Source organism: Protopterus annectens, chromosome 5.part0 (assembly GCF_019279795.1).
Source record: "Protopterus annectens isolate FY-2018-M chromosome 5.part0, PAN1.0, whole genome shotgun sequence".
NCBI lineage: Eukaryota > Metazoa > Chordata > Ceratodontiformes > Protopteridae > Protopterus > Protopterus annectens.
Window position 1 is genome coordinate 217723502 of NC_056735.1, and position 19993 is coordinate 217743494.

At 38.4% G+C, this 19993-nt stretch overlaps 1 protein-coding gene across 2 annotated transcripts in view; it reads left to right on the plus strand.

Moving 5' to 3' along the window:
- Nucleotides 1-19993, plus strand: part of GRM5 (glutamate metabotropic receptor 5) — a 1888276-nt gene that overhangs the window by 1764503 nt on the left and 103780 nt on the right. For both annotated transcript variants that reach the window (XM_044072205.1, XM_044072206.1), the window contains exon 8: nucleotides 7865-8804. In XM_044072205.1, the coding sequence (XP_043928140.1) occupies nucleotides 7865-8804 (940 nt within the window). The remainder of the gene's footprint in view (nucleotides 1-7864; nucleotides 8805-19993) is intronic.

Sequence of the window (19993 nt, forward strand, 5' to 3'; positions counted from 1 at the left end):
ATTTTCGACCACACTTGAGTTATCTCCTTTTAGTTTCCTTTTCTCTTCCCATCAAATACTTTCCAGTTCCAGAAGGAATCCTCTAAGCAGTTTCAGTCATTGAAAAAAATCCATCTCTACCTACATAGACCTTCCTGATTTACTTATTCACTTTTATATTCCCATCTATACCTGCACTTTACCCCATTCTCTCCCTTCTAGGGAAATCATTTCAGTCTTTCCATACTAACTATTGTCACATTGGCCTTGCAACTTCCCCAGAATCTTAATGTCTGAAACTGACAGATAATGTTTGTAGTTTGAAAAGATAGTGTTTGTTGGAAGAGAAACTCTCAAGATCTGTATATTAATTTCAGAAATCAGGCAAGTCCTACTAAATGTACTTCGTCTTCACCCTTATTATAACCCAGCATGCAGAAAGAAAGATCTTACAGTTCATTATTTAACTATATCATCATATTTCATTGGTTCAACGAATCCACATACACACATATACACTCCCAAGCAGGTACTTTAAAACAGACAAAAATAAATTATTTATGTGCAAGAAACACCATAAATCCTGCCTAAAATTAAAATAAAACAATCTGTCAAACACTGGTTAATAATGCATCAGCCATTTCTATTAAATAATGAAAATAAAATGTTAGGCTCAGAAATTCACAAACAACATCCTCTTTCTCTGATCAGCAATATAAAAGTAATAAAGTAAATAGTTGACCTATAATACTAATATATTAGACAAAAGCTATGTTCCCAATAAAATATATTAAAGTATTTTTTCTCTTTTTGTGTACACCTAAATTGCCTCATTGGAGATGTGTAATAACCCCTGGAATACTTATCTGTGTTACCAACAATATATCTAAACATTCTATAATTTGTTTTATGTATCACATAAACTGAACTATGATCTTTTACTATTTCACTTTGAGTAAAGCAAACTCGCAACCAAAACCATTGCTAGATATCATCCATTGGTTGTAAGCAGTTCTGTCTGCTGACACCCATCATTTTAAGCTTCAAGATTACAAAAAAAAAAAGAAGAAGAAGCTGGTCCAAACTATGCAACTCTAGCAGTTTAGTACACGTGTAATCAGCAGTTTGCTGCAGTAATTAATGCATATTGACTGCTTAAGCTGTAACCAGGAATGTGGTATTACCATTCATTTACGATCCTGCAGTGTTGGCTCAGCATTATAAAAAAAATGCTAGTGTTACTCTTGGATATCATCGGCGGTTATCAGTCATGCCCCCTAACAGCCTGTGCCATTGGCAGGAACCCTATTCACCCCATCATAGTTTGCAGCTGCAGCAAAGACCACCTCATTATTGAATTTGCATAAACAAATATTCCTGTGTATTGAATATATGCATCTGTTTCACCCATATTGCTTAATCTTTTGCATACAGATTATACAGCTTAGGTGATATGATCTGAAAAGGAATGGCATCCTCAGACAATGAATCAAAAATAAAAAATATAATGCTCATGAGTTGTATGCATATAACGTACCAACATCACCTTCCCCTTATAGACTAATCACAAATGAATGAGTCTGTTCTCTTGTTATTCAGAAATTTCCTTTTAGTGTTTGTACATGTGAAAGTTCAGCAGGTTCACCTCTCTCATGGCAGTGGCTTATGTTTCAGGTTTAAGTAGTAGCACTTCACACATTTCATGTAACTGCTTGTTATTTTTACCGTCATGCAGAACCCACTGGCACTCTGCTCTGTAAACGTTGCACCATAACTCTGCCCATGTTCCCTAACTGTTCTTCTGTTCTTCTTCCTTTTATCTGGCCCATGTTCCCTAACTGTTCTTCTTCCTTTTATCTGTAGACATTGATCAGCTCCTAGGGAAGACAGAAGCAGGCAGAAGTGGAAGGAAATCTGCATGCAGGCACAAAAAGTAATTCCAGCCCACAACCATACTCTTTCTTATTTTATTGATCGTCTTTTTGACACATTCAGCTTCTCAAGTTAGTTCCTTTCTGACCCATTACGAGATGTCTCCCAACTCTCAAAGTCTGCAGTCATACTGATCCTTCTGTAGTTTCCCTTTGTATTCTTATGTTATCTTCAAGCTGCCCAGCTATCAGTTTCTAATAGGAGAATTATTGATTATCATCTAGGTCACACCAAGACTTTCTAGATCTATCCATTTATGTTAAGATGATGGCCACGAAATAATTCTTTATCTGTTCCTCTGTATGTATAAACACAAACACACACACACACACACACATACATACACATGTTTATATATGTATATATGTATATATATGTATATATATATATATATATATATATATATATATATATATATATATATATATATATATATATATATATATATATATATATACACATGTGGCTCTAGTTCTAATTCCAGGAACAGCCACTTCATTGAACAATGGTTCAAAAATTAGTTTCCCAGATTTATATTACAGTGATCCAGGTGTTTGTAAAATTAACATTTTGGCAATGTCATCTCGATGTTCCGTTGTTCAATAAAGTGGCCATTCAGGAATTAACATATATATATATATATATATATATATATATATATATATATATACACATATTGTATGAATATCCATCGAAAATTCACCTTATTAAATGGGAAATGTTTGAACATAACTTGTAGAACATCAGCTGATCAAACAAATAACTTTAAAACAGGCTTCTTTTTGCAGAAAGTTAAGAATAGCATGTGAACTGTACAAGACCTGTCAGCTGATTTGGAGATACCCATTCCTGTAGATTTTCTGATCACCAAACAGAGTTTTGTTCATTTTGACTAACACCTTCCACGCCAACTTTTGCAATGTTTGTACTGTGATGCAACTTTCCAAAATGCCCCATGGAATGTGTTCTGGTCACCAGTGTGCCTCAGCATATAGATAAGAACTGTATCTAGTATCCTGAATATTGATAGCCAGAGATATATTGAACTACATATGCACTGGTCTGCAAAATCTGTAAAAAAGTTAAAACATAGAGACAAATGTAGGAACAGCAGTACAAAACTAGGAGTAACACATTGTGCTACACTGAGATACATTTGTAGGTGAGGATCTGTATACCAAAAAGCATAATAACTTGGTAAAGTTGGTGACTTTGCAAATACTACAACATGCATATACCTTAGAGGGCCTGGAAACCTGAACCACAAACTATTATTGAAAATGAAGAAATAATCATTATGTTGGATAATTAACAACTAAACAAAGTGGGGACGAGATAACCAGATAAAGTAGCTGAAAGGAAACTGACAAAAGCAGCGCTGGTGATTGAAGGGACTATAGTGTAGTATGTTGTGAAAGAAGTACATTAGTAAAATATCAGCACCTGGCAGCACAGACTTGAGCAATGTGGAATAAGGTGATAGAAGGAGCAAATGAACTAATGAAAAAGAATTTCCATGCAAACTTAAATATGTTATCAGTGCAGATAAATCCATACGAACTACCAGGACCATATGTGGGTCATCCGATGCCCTGTGCAGTTCAGCAATCTGCTGCTTCAGCTCACAAAAAAAGCAGCATCTACAGATATAATCACACAACACTAGGATAACTTTAGCATTTCAGTCCAATGCAGTATTGGCATTCTTTTATAACATGCAAAACATAAAGAATTGCAAGTACTGCACTCCTGCACCATCAGCTGCTGACAATTAGTTGTGTCCCCAAGAGCCTGCTCCGAGGGCAGCCCTTCCTTCCACCTAGGTATGGCTCTGTGAACTATAGGAAGCAATTCCATGTATACTGTGGGTTCTGAGAAGAGTTCTCTTTGCAAAAATCAAAGAGTGAAATAATGCTGATTTTATTAATTTCATTTATGCCCTGAATTAGGAAAGGGGGTCCTTTCTTGTTATGGTATTAAGAAACCAAAAACAGCTGGAATTAAAATAAAAAAGTAAAATAGGAATGTCATAAAAAATCATAGTGAGAAAACTAATCCAAAAAATCTAAAAACTTAACCAGGAACCACAAACAGGCAAGCCTTTAATAACACAAAACACAGAATATGTGCTTTCACATCAAAGATGTTTGATCAAGTTCACTGATTCCTGAGTAGTTGTTTGATTTATTAATTAATAAAAAAAGAACTAGATCCAGTATCTTGTATGTTGATAACAGGAGATACTGACAGCTCCCTGAATAGGCTGCGATGTATTTTATAGACAATCCCTGTGATTCATTAAAGCCTACACTGTGTGCGCAGTTCTGAGTAAACAGACACAACTTCTTCCTCCTAATTTTAGTCGTCCTACTCATTTTCTTGCAGCCGTAAATATCACGGGGGATTCATAAAGGTTACCACAAAGTGTAGACTACATGTAGATTTAGTAGAATCTTTCTGAGAGACTAAAAAGAACAAAAAAATGTGGTAGGGATGTACTTGAATGCAGATCGTGCACACTTGGTTTACATTTAGTGCAGGCGAGATGTGTTACACAGGTCTGACATCAAATGACTGAAATGCATTTGTGCGAGTGATCATAACGCCAAACTAAAATGTTGAAATTTAAATTTTTTTCTTCCCAAATGTCGAACATGCTAAAGCTGTTTTTTGACGTTCGACATTTCTGGGAGTTGAGTGTGAAAACCTATTTGCCCTCCAGGACATGGAACAGGAAGAGCATTTCGACGTTGTAGATTCGGGAAAAAATAAATTGACATAACAAAACTTTGAAACTATACGTTCGATCAAATGTAAGTCATACTAATGCATTTCAGTCATTTGATAGTAAACCATTACAGATGTAGTGTTAACCCTTCACTGATCTGAAAGCTCCTTGACTGTGATGATTAAAGAGGTCAGCCTTGACTGCAATCTCCATTTATAAATGGCTTGTAGTATATGCAGTACAAATGCCGACTATCATGTCCATTCAGCACAGCTACTCTTGCATATTACCCCTTTAGTCTAATTAGTGCTCCCTGGACTGCAGCCCCAAATTTTATCCCATACTGTGCCATTATCATGTTGTTAGCTATATCTACATACTGGTCTTATATTTGTGATGTTCTATTTTGCAATCCATTGTTCAACACTGTTTCTAGGTAGGTGAGATTACATTAGTGTAAGCACTGCACTGTACACGTGCAGTATTCTGTGCTAATTTATGGAATGCAAGCTTCTTACAAAATTTATATGAAAACTTTGTTTTGTTTTATACATCATGTATCTTGTTCATAAATTGTGAGAAGAGACTAGGTAAGAACTGTAAACCAGACCAAAAAAAAAAAAAAAAACTTTACGACTGAAACAAAAGATAATTTAAAAACATAATGACTCAGGATGAATCTTATCTGACATGACATAAACCTCTGCTAGACAAGCCTGGATATCTGGTAGGTATCCTATGTAATGGAAGATGCATATATTTTTAAATACAATCTGTAAAGTACAGTCTTACATGGCTTACTTTCGCGGAAGACTATGCAGCTAGACATTCATGTTGTCTAACAGACAGATTCAGAAATAATGAATTCACTGTAGCCATTCAGCATGACAATAACTAGCCTGCAGCTTACATGCTCTGGGCATATGAAGTCTTGATGAATGGGAACCCTTTCTGTAAGTAGCACAAGGAAGGGTACAGTGGGATGCGTGATAACTGCCAGTGCATTCTTACAGATGTGTAATGACGTCTATAGACAACCTAGCTTGTTTTTACCCTTTATATCTCACCCTATGTCTTGCCAGAACTGCTACAAGGAAGCACTGGAAAGCCAGTCTACCTGCCCTGTTCAGCTTTTTACATGCAAAAAAACCCTGCTTCTAGGTATACTGGTGTATTTTTTGAGTCAGACCTTGAAACATCAACATAAGCATAGAGCATATTAGTTAAATTGTCTGTTCTTGCATCCAGGAGAACAATATACAGTATAGGGCTAGTTTGCCATTGTGTTCTTTAGAGATTCATTGTTTCTGAACTGCAAATAGACATCATGAACCCTGTTTTGGAAACAAACAGTTTTTTGATTGGATTTCACTATTTATTCATGAATCTCACTGAATGCTGTAAAAGTTTAAAATATTGTGAAAAGTTAGTTGTTTTATGAACATGCAGTTCTGTCTGTAAGCCAGTTGGCAACCCATCTCGTGACGTAGGGGTTTATGTTCAGGCTGGTGAGTTTTTCTATAATTCCTGAGTGGAGAATGGTGTCAAAAGCCTTGGCAAGGTCAAGGTAGGCTGTGTGAACTACCTGTCATCTGTAACTGCATGCCTTTTCTGCACATCATGAATAAAATTGTATTTTATATATAATTCACCTTGCTTTCAGTATCTCATTTGCTTATTCATTCATTCATTCATTCTGTAATACCAGCTTTATCCCATTCAGGTTGAAGAAAAAAGCCGGCAATGGGGATAGGTAATGAAACAACTTCTGAATGGGACTGCAGTGCTTTGCAGCAAACACACACGTATACACACATAGGCAGTTTAGAGGATTTCACAAAAGTGCTTTGCAGCAAACAGACACACACACATATACACACACATACATATAGGCAGTTTACAGGATTTTACAAAGAAAGCACCACCACAATAAATTGAACCAGAGAACCAAGACTAGTGAGGCAGCAGCACTTATGACTCTACGTACCACTGTTGTGAAATGCTTTACATTTCTTTTACTAGCACAGGTATTTTGTCTGAGGCAAGCATGCAGCAGAAAAGTATGATATGCAAGGATGAAGACTGGACAATAAGTTCTCTGGCAGTTTAATGCAGAGAACGAAGGTTATGATTCATATGATAGCAATGCGTTGATTACCTTATTTTTCATTTGCCTACTTAATGAATTTGAGCAAGACACTTAACCACACATTGTTCCCAGCTCACCATTAAAATTGTGCATGCAAAGCTTGTCAGTGTAGTTGATTAGTTAAAAAAAGGAGAGAAATAGTTTTTTGGAAGAGTAGGAGCCACAACTCATACAAGGCAAACATCAGTGAGAAAGCAAAGCAACAGAGCACAAACTGCACACTAAAGCATGCACAAAAAAGTGAATTACTAAACAATACTTAAAGTCTATCAACCAAGGCATAGTATGACTTTTGTAGAATTCTGCTTATCTGTCAAGTGTGCCATAATATTAGTTTTTATAATTCTGCACCCCTAAAAAATAAAAATATAAAATAAAATAAACATTTAAAAATATTCAACTGATCCATCATCTTTGTGGAATTAGTCTGAATATCAATAGGTTTATTACCAATATCCAGACATTTTTATTTAACTCTATCAGTTTAATGTTAAAGTATTAAAAACTGTAGTGCTGGCAGTCACAAAGTAAATGTAATTAGCCTAAAATAGAAATGCAATAATTATAATGGCATTTCTTCCATTTATATACAACTTTGCCAGAGGTTTCTTAAACTGTAGTTTGTATTTTAAAGGTGAGCAATTAAATTTATGAAAAAGGGTTAACAATTAAATGAAAATGTATCACTTTACAAGTAAAATAGTTATTTTGTAAACACCATTTTTAAGTAATGTTGTAAATATAAACAATCACATTGCTGACTGATAAATGACTGGCAGACTTTATAAAGAGCTGCCTTATTTTACTAAAATACACAAGAATACAGATTTTATAGACAGGGTAGTAAAATTTAATAATGATGTGAGAAAATGAATTTGAAGAGTAATTCATGAAGTATACCTTACTTGAAAAAGAATATTATGAACTGAAGCATGTTTGTTCAATGTTCCTTTCAATTTTTTTATTTTTTTTGGCTGAGATATGAGCAGCAAAAATGCAAGTGTAATATGCTACAGAGGACAACAATTATTCATTATTCTTCTAATGGCTATTTTTCTCTTTTTTTTTAAATATAGGTTGCAATCCAATTCCTGTTGAATACCTTCGATGGGGTGACCCTGAGCCGATTGCTGCTGTTGTCTTTTCCTGCCTTGGTCTACTTTCTACCTTGTTTGTTACAGTTATATTCATCATATACCGTGACACTCCAGTTGTCAAGTCATCAAGTCGGGAACTCTGCTACATTATTTTGGCTGGCATCTGTTTAGGATACCTATGTACCTTCTCCCTTATTGCTAAGCCTCAAATGATTTACTGCTATCTTCAAAGAATTGGCATAGGCCTTTCACCTGCAATGAGTTACTCTGCATTAGTGACAAAAACAAACAGAATTGCAAGAATTTTGGCTGGAAGCAAAAAGAAGATCTGCACAAAGAAGCCCAGGTTTATGAGTGCTTGTGCTCAGCTGGTTATTGCTTCCATACTGATCTTCGTACAGCTGGGAATAATCATTGCCCTTTTCATAATGGAACCGCCAGACATCATGCATGACTATCCAAGCATCCGAGAAGTGCAGCTCATTTGCAACACAACAAATCTTGGTGTGGTTGCACCAATTGGATACAATGGACTATTAATCCTAAGCTGTACCTTCTATGCATTCAAAACCAGAAATGTTCCAGCAAATTTCAATGAAGCCAAGTATATTGCATTTACAATGTACACAACTTGCATAATCTGGCTTGCTTTTGTGCCAATTTATTTTGGAAGTAACTACAAAATTATTACAATGTGCTTTTCAGTAAGTCTAAGTGCCACAGTTGCACTAGGATGCATGTTTGTGCCAAAAGTTTACATCATTCTAGCTAAACCAGAACGGAATGTGCGAAGTGCATTCACCACTTCCACAGTGGTCCGCATGCATGTTGGTGATGGAAAATCGTCTTCAGCAGCAAGCCGTTCCAGCAGCTTAGTCAACCTCTGGAAAAGGAGGGGATCATCAGGTGAAACTTTGAGGTAAACATGATCATTAGCACATTTCATAATATAGCTCACTGTTCTCAAAAATACTTTGAGAGTAGTTCAGTTTAAGTACTTGTCTGCTGTGCTATAACTAAAATACCAACTATTTTAGTCACTTGGTAAATGCTTTAACATAACACTTCTTGATGGTATATAAAATAAGTTACACATGCATTTATTTATTTACCTGTTTGTTTTAAGTGTTTATGTATGTATATATGTATGTTTGTATGTACTGTATGTATTATTTGCATGTGAAACAGATGAATCCTACTTACAAGGGATACCTTGGAAGTATGAAATAAAAATAATGCAAAAGTGTATATCAGAGTGACAATAATAGAATAACATATGATGTGTGATGATATGTCACAATGATAAAGAAATATTAGTAGTGACAGTTTATATTACAGTAGTACAAATTAAAAGGAATAATCATATATGTATGTCCACAACTGATCCACATAGCATTCCTAACTTTCATTTATGAGTCGAATATTGTAATATAACAGTAAAGAAGAACTGCTGGGATCCCTTAATAGAGCCATGCATCATTGGATGGACCATTTGCATCATAGCATTTACAGGATATAATATATCATGATGTGGCAATTCCATGCATGTTAATTGCAGTCATGTCAGCTCAACCATTCATATTTCTGGAAGTTCAATATTTAAGACAAAATAAACTAATTATGCTAGTAGTACATAATTATGTCATGCTTGGAAAAAAGATGTAGTGCTTAGGTATAGCAAATACAACATAGTTCCTTTGGTTCTACTACCCTACACAAATTACAATCAGGCCTATAAACAGCACTAACCATTTTTTTTAAGAAACCCCTTCCTAAGTCCTGATTTCAGTGAGCCTTCCACACCTCAATAGTAAGTCACGCTTAAGTTATACTGCATTATATTTTCTAGAAATGATTTAATAGCTCATCTTGTTTGAAAATCTTTAATAAAATATTCAGCTTGCTGGGCTTGATAATGACACTTGCTCTCTGGAACATGCCTCTCAACCTCTTGGTGCAAATAATCTGGGCAAAGACAAAAATAATTGGGGACAAAGGCCAAAAAACGTTACAGATTTTAAATAGTGCTCCTATACACTTAGAAAGTTGCTAGAATAAAAGGTTTTGTGTTACCATGCATTTTATGAATAATATGAAGTTTGAAACTCAAATATCTGTCATTATTTAGTGAATATGATCTTTACTGATTTGCCAGAAAATTTTATGAGGAACAGACCAAAATTATGAAACAAAAATCTGAACATTCTGCAAGAAATCTGGAAAGGTGAGAAGTATTGACTGGAAAGATACAAGGGTCTGATCATTCTCTTTTGGATATGTCCCTCTGTTCTCTTTACCCGTGGATGTTCCATCTTAACCTAATAAACTTCTTTAGCGTAACAGCTCAACTTTCTAGGATGCCTTCTGTCTCAGTACACCAATCTGTACTTACTCTAGTAAACTCACAACATTTCTAGATTTGTCTTTTTAGGAACATAAGAGTTAGTAATGATTAGTTTATATTCAGCCAAATTCAATAAACCCTACACTGTAGCACACAGTTTTAGATTCAATACGCACTGTGTAGAGGTGTGCAGCACTGCACAAACATGATAAGCACCATGGTATGCTAATTACAGCATAAGCCACTGAATTGCAAGCTAATCAACAAATCCAATATGGTGGAGCTATTCAACAAGCTATAAAGCAACCATGTAGACTCCATGTAGGTTTTCCCTGCAAATTCCAAAACCTGCTTGAATGCAGCCATGAAAAGGAATCTACACAGAAATAATGTTAGTGGCTGCTGCTGATTTATTTCATCTGTATGTGCAACAGGCTGAAGTGTATGCTGCTTCTGCTACCAATACACCTAGGCCAAGAAGGAGAAGAGTTTTCAGGCCCTACTTACCCTTTCACAACCTACCTGATGTGGAAATTATAGATCACTACAGGGTGGATAGGGATAAATTACAGGAACTCTGTGACCTCTATTATCCTCAACTCAGAGCCAGGGCCAACTGAGGGGAACCTATCCCAGTGGTGACAAAGGTATGTGTAGCACTTAGAATCTTAGCTACGCGTATCTTTCGGAGATAAACAGGGAACATACTGAGGGTGTGACAGGCATCAGCATCCAGGATCCTCCATCAATTACTGAATGTAATGCTCAATATGCCAGTGACCACATATATTTTCCCCATACTCCTGAGGATAAGGTCAGAAATAGCACACTACCTTGAAGTACTGGGTGCCATAGATTGCACACATATAGAAATCAAGGCACCACCCAGGGAACAAGGTAGTATCTACATAAACAGAACGGGCTACCACTCTGTTAACTACCAAGTCATGTGTAATGCCAAGGGAGTCATCTTGAATGTGTGTACCTCATAACCCTGGAAAATATCATGATTCACATATCTGGCACACCTCCCAACTGTGCCAGAAGTTCACTAGGGGGAATATCCAACAGGGTTATTTACTGGCCGATGCAGATTATTCACTGGAACCATGTCTCATGACACCCATCAGAAATGCGCACACACCCACTGAAGAATGGCATAATGAGGCACATGCCCAAACCAGAAATATCACAGGGCATGTCAGTGCTTAGATACATCTGGGGGAGCCTTGCAGTACAGTCCATGGAAATGTGCTGAAATATTCACAGTATGTGCCATGCTACACAACATCATCTTGATGACACAGCTTCATCAGGATCAGTAAGGGGAAGGAGCACACATCCTACCACCAATGCAAAGGTCACCACAGCCACATGCAAATGAGGAATCAGAGTTGAAACCACCAGCTGTTGTGGGTGTAGGCAGATTTAAGCATGCTCAATATGACTTTGCATTAGCTAATAGACAATGCATAATACACTCACTCACCAACAAAGGGTCTAAAACCTTCCTCCTATGCACATACATATGCTAACATTGATGCCATGCAAAAAGGGAAAGGTATAGAATAGGAAGATGCCAAGAATGTATTTGGACTGTAGGTTACAGACTGCCTTCCATATCAAGGATTGATATCAGAGTATAGGCAAAGAGAAAGAAATGGGGGGAGTCCTAAATGAAAGACCAGCACTAGTAGAGTTTTAGTAGAATCTAGAACAGAAGCTGCTGTTAAAAAAGGAATAATTAATAGACTATATAAAATATTACATGAAAACTATAAGAATCAATCAGAAGACCTTAGAAAGGATCGGGAAGAGAGATTGGATAAGCAATTCACAAAGAGACAATGGGAGCATATATGTGTATATCTTCCAAATATGCAACAAAGTCTAGAAGATTTAGGATCTTTGCTTGGAAGTGTTTACATAGTTATTTTTATACTCCAAGTAGACTCCAAAAAAGTTTTCCTCAGGAAGAGAGGAAATGTTGGCGGGGTGATGGAGAAGAAAGATGCAACTGGGAACAGATTTTCTATGAGTGTAATGAGTTGGCAGACTGCAAAGATTCCCTGCATACTGCTTTATCAGAGATACTGGGTGAGTAAACTGGTGTAACTAAGGAAATGATGTTTTAGAGCTAGGATACAGAATTGGAATTGTCTCAGTCCGAGCTTAATTATGGTGGCTGCCAAAAAGGCAATTACTATAAAATGGAAATCAAAGTCTAAACCTACACCAAAGAACTATATGAGCCTTTATATAGGGTCTAATTTAGATCGCTGAAAACTCAAAATGTTGATCGCTCACATGAGCGAATAACCAGGAAGTCAATGTTGGATTTTTGGGATTGCAGTACAGTGAAGATCGGAATATTTGCCCTTTCCTCACTGTAGTGCGATCTCAGAGTAGGAATATATATTTAGCGGGGGCTGTGGGGGCACAACCCCCTACAATAGCAATTTCGAGTTCCTGATTATTTGCTCATGTGAGTGATCGACATTTTTAGTTTTCATTGTTCTGACATTGACCGTTTATATAGCTGCATAGAATCTGGAATACCAGATAGGATGAAATCATCCTCTTCAAGGTAGAGTAAACCTGTATGGTGGACATCTACAATAAATAAACTCTATAATAAAATGAAAATATTGCTGTCCAGGACCAAGAAGGAGCAGCAGATAGCCAATTGGAAGCAATCTCTCCTTAGCCTGAACAAGCAAATAAGAGCACTAGTGAAATCCTCCAAAGCAAACTTCAAGTCCAATTTGGTCACATATACTAGAGACAGTCATAAGGCCTTCTTCACATATATCTGCAATCTCAAAGGAAGCACCCATATCTGTTCAGAACTGGTGGTCAAGGACACCACATATACAAATGTTGTAGATATATCAACCTTGCTGGCTGACAGATTCAGTAAAACGTTCACCCCTATCCCCCATCTGTCCCCCCTTCCCTCTATATCTAGGGAACAGGTCATCACTGCTCTCTCAAAGGCAAAAAATACAGCATCTATGTGACCCAATAACATCCCAGGCTGCATCCTACATGAACTCAAGCAGGAACATGCAACACCATTAGGCACCCTATTCAACCAAAGCCTGAGTACTGGCTTAGTCCCAACTGAGTGGAGGACAGTCACTGTCATCTCTGTGCACAAAGGTGGAGCATCCATCGGTCAGGGAAATTATAGACCTATCAGCCTAACTAGAAACAACTCTGATTCTTTCAGTGAGAATGTATACTCTTGAAAGAATAAAGAATTTGCTTTTGGATTTGACTTTGGTTCCTGCTTTTCGATTCCTGACTTCTGAAGATTTTGCTGTTTTGGTATTGTTTTGGATCAGAGTTGTTTCTATCTGAAGGTGTGTGGAGTGGAGTTTATGTAACTATCAGCCTAACTAGCCTGATCTGCAAGGCCATGGAAAGGATTATCATGGACCTCATGAACAAGGACATTGGCAACCTCCAAACACTCGATCCCACACAGTTTGGCTTCATCAAGGGGAGGTCATGTATGTAAATTTGGTTGACTTCTTTAAGACAGTCACTAAAGCCATGGACAAAAAGAAAATGTGTATATCACCTACCTTGACCTGGCCAGAGCTTTCTACACTATTCTCCACTCAGGCATAATAGATAAACTCTCTCAAATAGGCATCAATCCATATGTTACCAGATGGGTAGCTAACTGGCTAACTGATAGAACCCACCTAGTCAAAATAGGGGAAGCAATCTCAAGCAGTAGACCAGTAATGATCAACATACCCCAGGGTTTGGTCTTGGGGCCTCTGCTATTTGTGATATACTTTTCTGAGGTGTAGGCCAAAACCAGTGGGCTATGGGTGACTTAGCTTGCAGATAACTGTAAGCTGGGCACTGTCATCAATTCCCTTAGTGATGTGGACATCCTCCAAGATGGTCTCACCCAAACAAATGACTGGTGCCAGCAACATGGCCTCAAGCTGAATACCAAAAAATGCATCATCTTCATCCCCTTTGGGGAGAGTGATGTCCCCACAAATTATCGCGTTAATAAGAATGTCCTAAGTCCGCAATCAGTTGTGAGGGATTTGGGTACCCAGGTTGACAGCAACATGACTTTGGACCACCGTGTTGATTCCATTGTACAGAAAGCTTTCTACATGGCCCACCTCATAAGTAAGGGTATCTCATTAGGGACAAGGTGGTCATAACATCCCTGTATTCTTTCCTTGTAAGGCCCACTATTGAGTATGATGTCTCATTCAGCATGTACCTCGCAAGGCACATGCAGCAGCTGGAGAGACTGCAGAGGTTCCTCACCATGAGAATCCAGGGCCTCAAAAATCTACCATACACAGATAGGCCAAAAGCCCTATCTCACTACTCAGTTACATACAGACTCCTCAGAGATGACCTTTGTATGGCATACAAGGCAATCTCAGGTCCAGCCTTGATGGGACTGCTGCATATCCGCAAGTCAAGCTCCACTCGAGTAACGCACATTTGCAACCACAACCTGGTCTGTGACATCAATAGGACTTGTTGGCCTGACAGATTTGTGTCCAGAGACTCCCCCATCTGTGGAATAGACTCCCTCTCCATGTCAAGCAGAGTACTTCTTTACCTCTTTTTAAGTGCAACCTGGATAACTGAATGGGAAACAGAAAATACATCCCTGGGATTCCACCCATGTTCCTACTGGACAGGGGCATTGGGTGCTGACTTGTCTAAATATGGGCTAAACTCTTGGCTTGGCTTATAATTGCCTCAGGGCCAATGGCCTAGTAACGTCCTGTGATCTTATGATCATATGATCCTATATGTGCAGGCTAAATACAAAAAAAAGAGTAACAATAGCAGCATATCCTTGTTTGTGTCATAACAGGAATGCAGCTTTGCTCCCCCATCCCTACCCCCACAAGAGCAGGCAAATGACACATTTGTTAACAAACCATCTTTGAAATGCTAGAAGTGCTATCAAATGAACTGTCCCTGAAAGGTGTATACAGATTTAACACATAATATTCCATGTTAAGGTATTGTCAGTCATGCATACCTGTGAAATGCCCTGACAAACTTGCCCATGCCATCAGTACACTTCTAACTAATGTATACAGATAAAAGTGTAAAAGCCTTTGCTGATCAGAATATATATATATATATATATATATATATATATATATATATATATATATATAAACTATTAAATGGATTTTTCTTAATTGCATGTCAGCATAAGCAGTATGTAGCTGACAAAAAGCAAGCATACCTTCTCAAAATCAGTAATCCTCTGTGCAGATATATCCTCCACATAAACAAGTCTGCTCACCTTCAGTTTCCCCTAGCTACAGGATTTGAGTAGATTCAGGGCTGTCAGAATGGTGAATATGCAAATGAGGTGTGAACTCAATAGAATTGCTGAATCCCAAATATTTGGCTTTGTGTAATAGATATAAACATAGTGCAGGCACTCGTTTTTAGTGGATTGCAACTGTGAATGATTACTGATAGGGAGAAGGGAAACACAATAGCAATGCAGACTGCCCTACATCAGAGGGAGTGTCAGGTTAGACTTACAAAGTGTTGATGTAATGTTGGAAGTGTAAGTAAGCGGCATACAACTCACAGGTTCTGTTCATTAACATCAAACCTCCCCTTCATTTATTGGCAACTGAATATGATATTATTTTAATTTAATATCCAAACACATTTTAAGGCCAATGGTACAGAATGGCTTACAGACTGCATGTCTGAGATTACTGGTCAGATAAGAGAAGAATGACCAACAAACACAGAAAGGTATGACAGAGCTGTATATTTGCAAGCAATAATCTTACCTGGTTGTGTGATCACTTAGTGCATTGCATCCAAAAATAATAAATGTACAAATAATAGTTGTATAGTTCCATATTACTGTAGATAATGTTATAGTTGGTTGTGTGCAGAATGATTTCAGTTATTGCTGCAAAACTGTTTGTGTGGCCAAGAAGGATAAGGCACCTTTAATGTGTTCTAAAGGTTTATTGGAGTGAGAAATCAAATCCAGACCTTGGTAGAACTTTCTCATGTGTCCTAATATGTTCTAGTGTGCATGTCATACATTGTTTTTCTTCATTTCAGGTACTTTCCCATTTTTTTCTTTTTTTTTTCTTTAATGTTTATTTTTGGGGGGGCAGTGTTTATGTGGAGTGGCACTTGCCACAATCACAGCAATGGAGGAAATGAATGACAGATTTGACTGTGCTTATCCCATTTGTGTGAAGCAAGGCAGTGTGCAGACTGGACAACTGGATCACCTAGGAAGCAGACATGATCAAGACAGCCAGAAATAGAAACCAAATACATTCAATTAAGTCTATTGGGGATCACACAAACCCGCTAAATGAGGTTGTATGGTGGTTAAAAGATAGACCTTTATGATGATTAGTAAAGTAGGGAATGTCATGTAGCTAGTCCTGTGGCAACATGTGTAAGTGTAGAGCTGCAGTACAGATGGTCCTGGGTTCTAGTACAGGGTGTGCAACCATTTTTATTACTGTTGTGATACTGCAGTTTATAGCAATGAACTGAAACATAGACAACTGTTATTTCACCTTTCTTGTGGCAACAGGTGTAAATGTAAGACTGCCATAAACATGTTCCTGGATTCTAATACAGATTATTCCATGCACTTTTACTGTTGTTCCACTTCCCATTATATTCACTGTCACTTATAACACTTTAGATAACAACAGACACTGCTAATGTCATCAGCTATAAAGTGTTGCCTGAGACACTCAAATTCTGAGTTGAGCTGTGGGTTTGCCATAAATACAGAGGTCTGTAGGTTCATAGGTTCATAGGTTCATAGGTTTATACTAGGCTATCTGCCCTAAGGCATTTATAAGCCTAGCCCAAATTATTGTGGCTTACGCCACCCCTTATATGAAAAAATACTGTGCCCATTAGTTTGTTGTGCCTCTGTCCAGCAGTGACCCAGAGATGATTCCCGGGGTAAACCTACGATCTCCCATCCACAGGTCTAGATTTCTCTTGAACAGAGTCAGCGAGGTGCTCTGCCTCACATGGACCGGGATTTTATTCCACAGCATAGGGAGTCTCTGAGTGATAAATCTATCCCTCCAGCACGTCCTATTTATATCCGTGCTAAGGTTTAAGTCGCTTGCTCTAGTGGTTTTGGTGGATTTGGATTTTTGAGGTGGAGCATGTCCATTAATTCCAGGTTGGACATGGCCTTGTATGTCAGGCACATGTCACCTCTGAGCAGACGGTATGCGACTGAATAGAGCTGGAGTTTCTTCAATCTGGCAGCATATGACAGATTTTGGAGTCCCTTTATCCTTTTGGTGAGGAACTTTGGGGTCTCTCCAATTGCTGCAGATGTCGGGTGAGATACATCCCGAATGGGGCATTGTACTCGATCATTGGTCTGATAAGTGAAGAGTACAGGGGAACAATGACCTCACTAGATCTGGATGTGAATCCTTCATGATCAGGTGGGCAATGTAGAAGGTCTTTCTAACCACTTTAGCAATGTGAGTGTCAAAAGAAAGGCCACTGTCAACCTGGGTCCCCAGGTCCCTGATAACCTCTTCTGTGCTTAGTGGATTGCCACCTATATGGTAGCTTGGGGTTACCTTGTTTTTCTATGACTATACATTTTTGGCGTTTAACTTCAGGCCATGGCTCTGGCACCAGCTATCTGTTTCCGTGAGTCCCTTCTGAAGGATATCCGTGTCCGATGCACTTTCCACTATGGCGCCCAGTTTGCAGTCATCTGCAAACTTTGTCAGCCAAAGTCCTCCCATGTTGTGTTAGATAGGTAGGGGTTCTATTCTCACTGCAGACAACTGTGTGTGTGTGTGTGTGTGTGTGTGTGTGTGTGTGTGTGTGTGTGTGTGTGTGTGTGTGTGTGTGTGTGTGTGTGTGTGTGTGCTTGTCCTCTTGCTTGACATTACATAGAGACTTTTAAAACAGCATGTAGGACACTGTTATTACCATATTGTCCTCAACAAACACTGCTGATGTCATCAGCTATATCAGTGTTGTGGATATGCACTATTTCCACCAGGCAGGGTCAGAGTCTGGCCTGGAGGCCGGGCAAAAGTCACCTTATCCTATACAAGACAGATTACAGTGACATGGCTTTCAATCTGTCCACATACAACATGGCATGTTTTGTAGGCCCTTTGTTTTCTTAATAAAAAAGCTCAGTGGTCTGTCCAGCTGCTGCATGTGTCTGGTGAGGTACATGCAAAAGAAAGCATTATACCCTATTAGGGTTCTTATGAGATTTGAGTACAGCGCTGTCATACAATCCTAAGATCTGAATATGATGGTGTGGCATATGATATGCACAACATAGGCTTTCAGTGCCAGTGTGGGCCCTTAATGGTCAAAGATCAGATTACTATCAACATGTGTTTCCAGTGCCTGCATCACTGGGTTTCAGCATAGTAGGGTTGTTTTCAGTGCTGTAATTAACCTGTACTTCCACATTCAGAAGGACAACATAAAGACACATCTCTGCATTTATTTGCAAATCATGTGGATTTCTCACCAATCATTTGTCTGTGTTATCTCCTCTTGTAGTATGTTATCATCATTGGTAGACTCAATGATCGAGCCCAATATGCAAGAATCAGATGGTAAACCAAAAGCCATATATTTTAGCCTGAACTGTCAAGGAATAGACTCCAAAGAGTAAAGGGACAAACACAGATCCCTGGGGTTTGCCAGTAGTGACAGCTCTACTGGTACAGGTTGATCCACCAACTTTCACAATATGTGTTCTGTCTATGAGCCAATTGGTTACTCGTCTACTGATGTAAGAGTTGCTCCCCAGCTGGGAGAGTTTCTCAATGATACCTGCATGGAGGATTATGCCCAAACCCTAGGCCAGATCATGATAGGCAGTATGCACTGTCTTACCTTCATCCAGGCCTATCACTCAGAATTAGTGGGCTGTGACAACATCAAAGATCACCTATGGTGGGACTCAGCACATACACCTTCCTGAAACTGTTGAATTCACAGCTGAAAACACCCTCCACATGGGCTATGTTCCCATGGAAGGGTGTACGTGAATATGCATCCATTTGAGTTGGTGGACAGCACCTGATGCATAAATGTATAGAGATATCCTGACTCTCAACTGTGAGGTAGACGAACATGTTATCATGGATGTCTTCTAAATGGACACTAATAATATTCCAGCTCTGTGCAACACACTCGAGTTAGTTGTTAATGCTACATTATGTCTGTTACATCTGATAGATGTCCTCAAATAGGTCATTGAGGGCATGCATGATGGCAACAGTGTCATCTTGTGGAACTTGACCAGGTCAAGGCATTTGACACAATTTCACACTGAGATATCACTCAACACTGTCATATGTAGCCATAAACAGCTGTATCACCAAATGGGTAGACCAGTGTATGACATATGTGGCTTCTCACTAAGTTCAAATCTGTGAACTTACCTATATCTCAGGTCCAGTGATCAGGTCCATTCATCAGGTCTGTCTGCTAGGCCCTTTCCTGTCTATTATTTAAGTGATGGGCATCACAGATGAGATACACATCCTGCATCCAAACAGCTGCCTCAAGGGCTACATATTGTGGGCAATCATTGATTTGTTAAGTCAGGAAAACAAACACACGACCCAGGTATAATGTAGACATCATACCCTATAATCAGACCAATATGTAGGTGACCTGTGACCTGGGGTGGATGGTAAATAGAACGTCTATCAGCATGTAGTCACAGTGCTGACTAC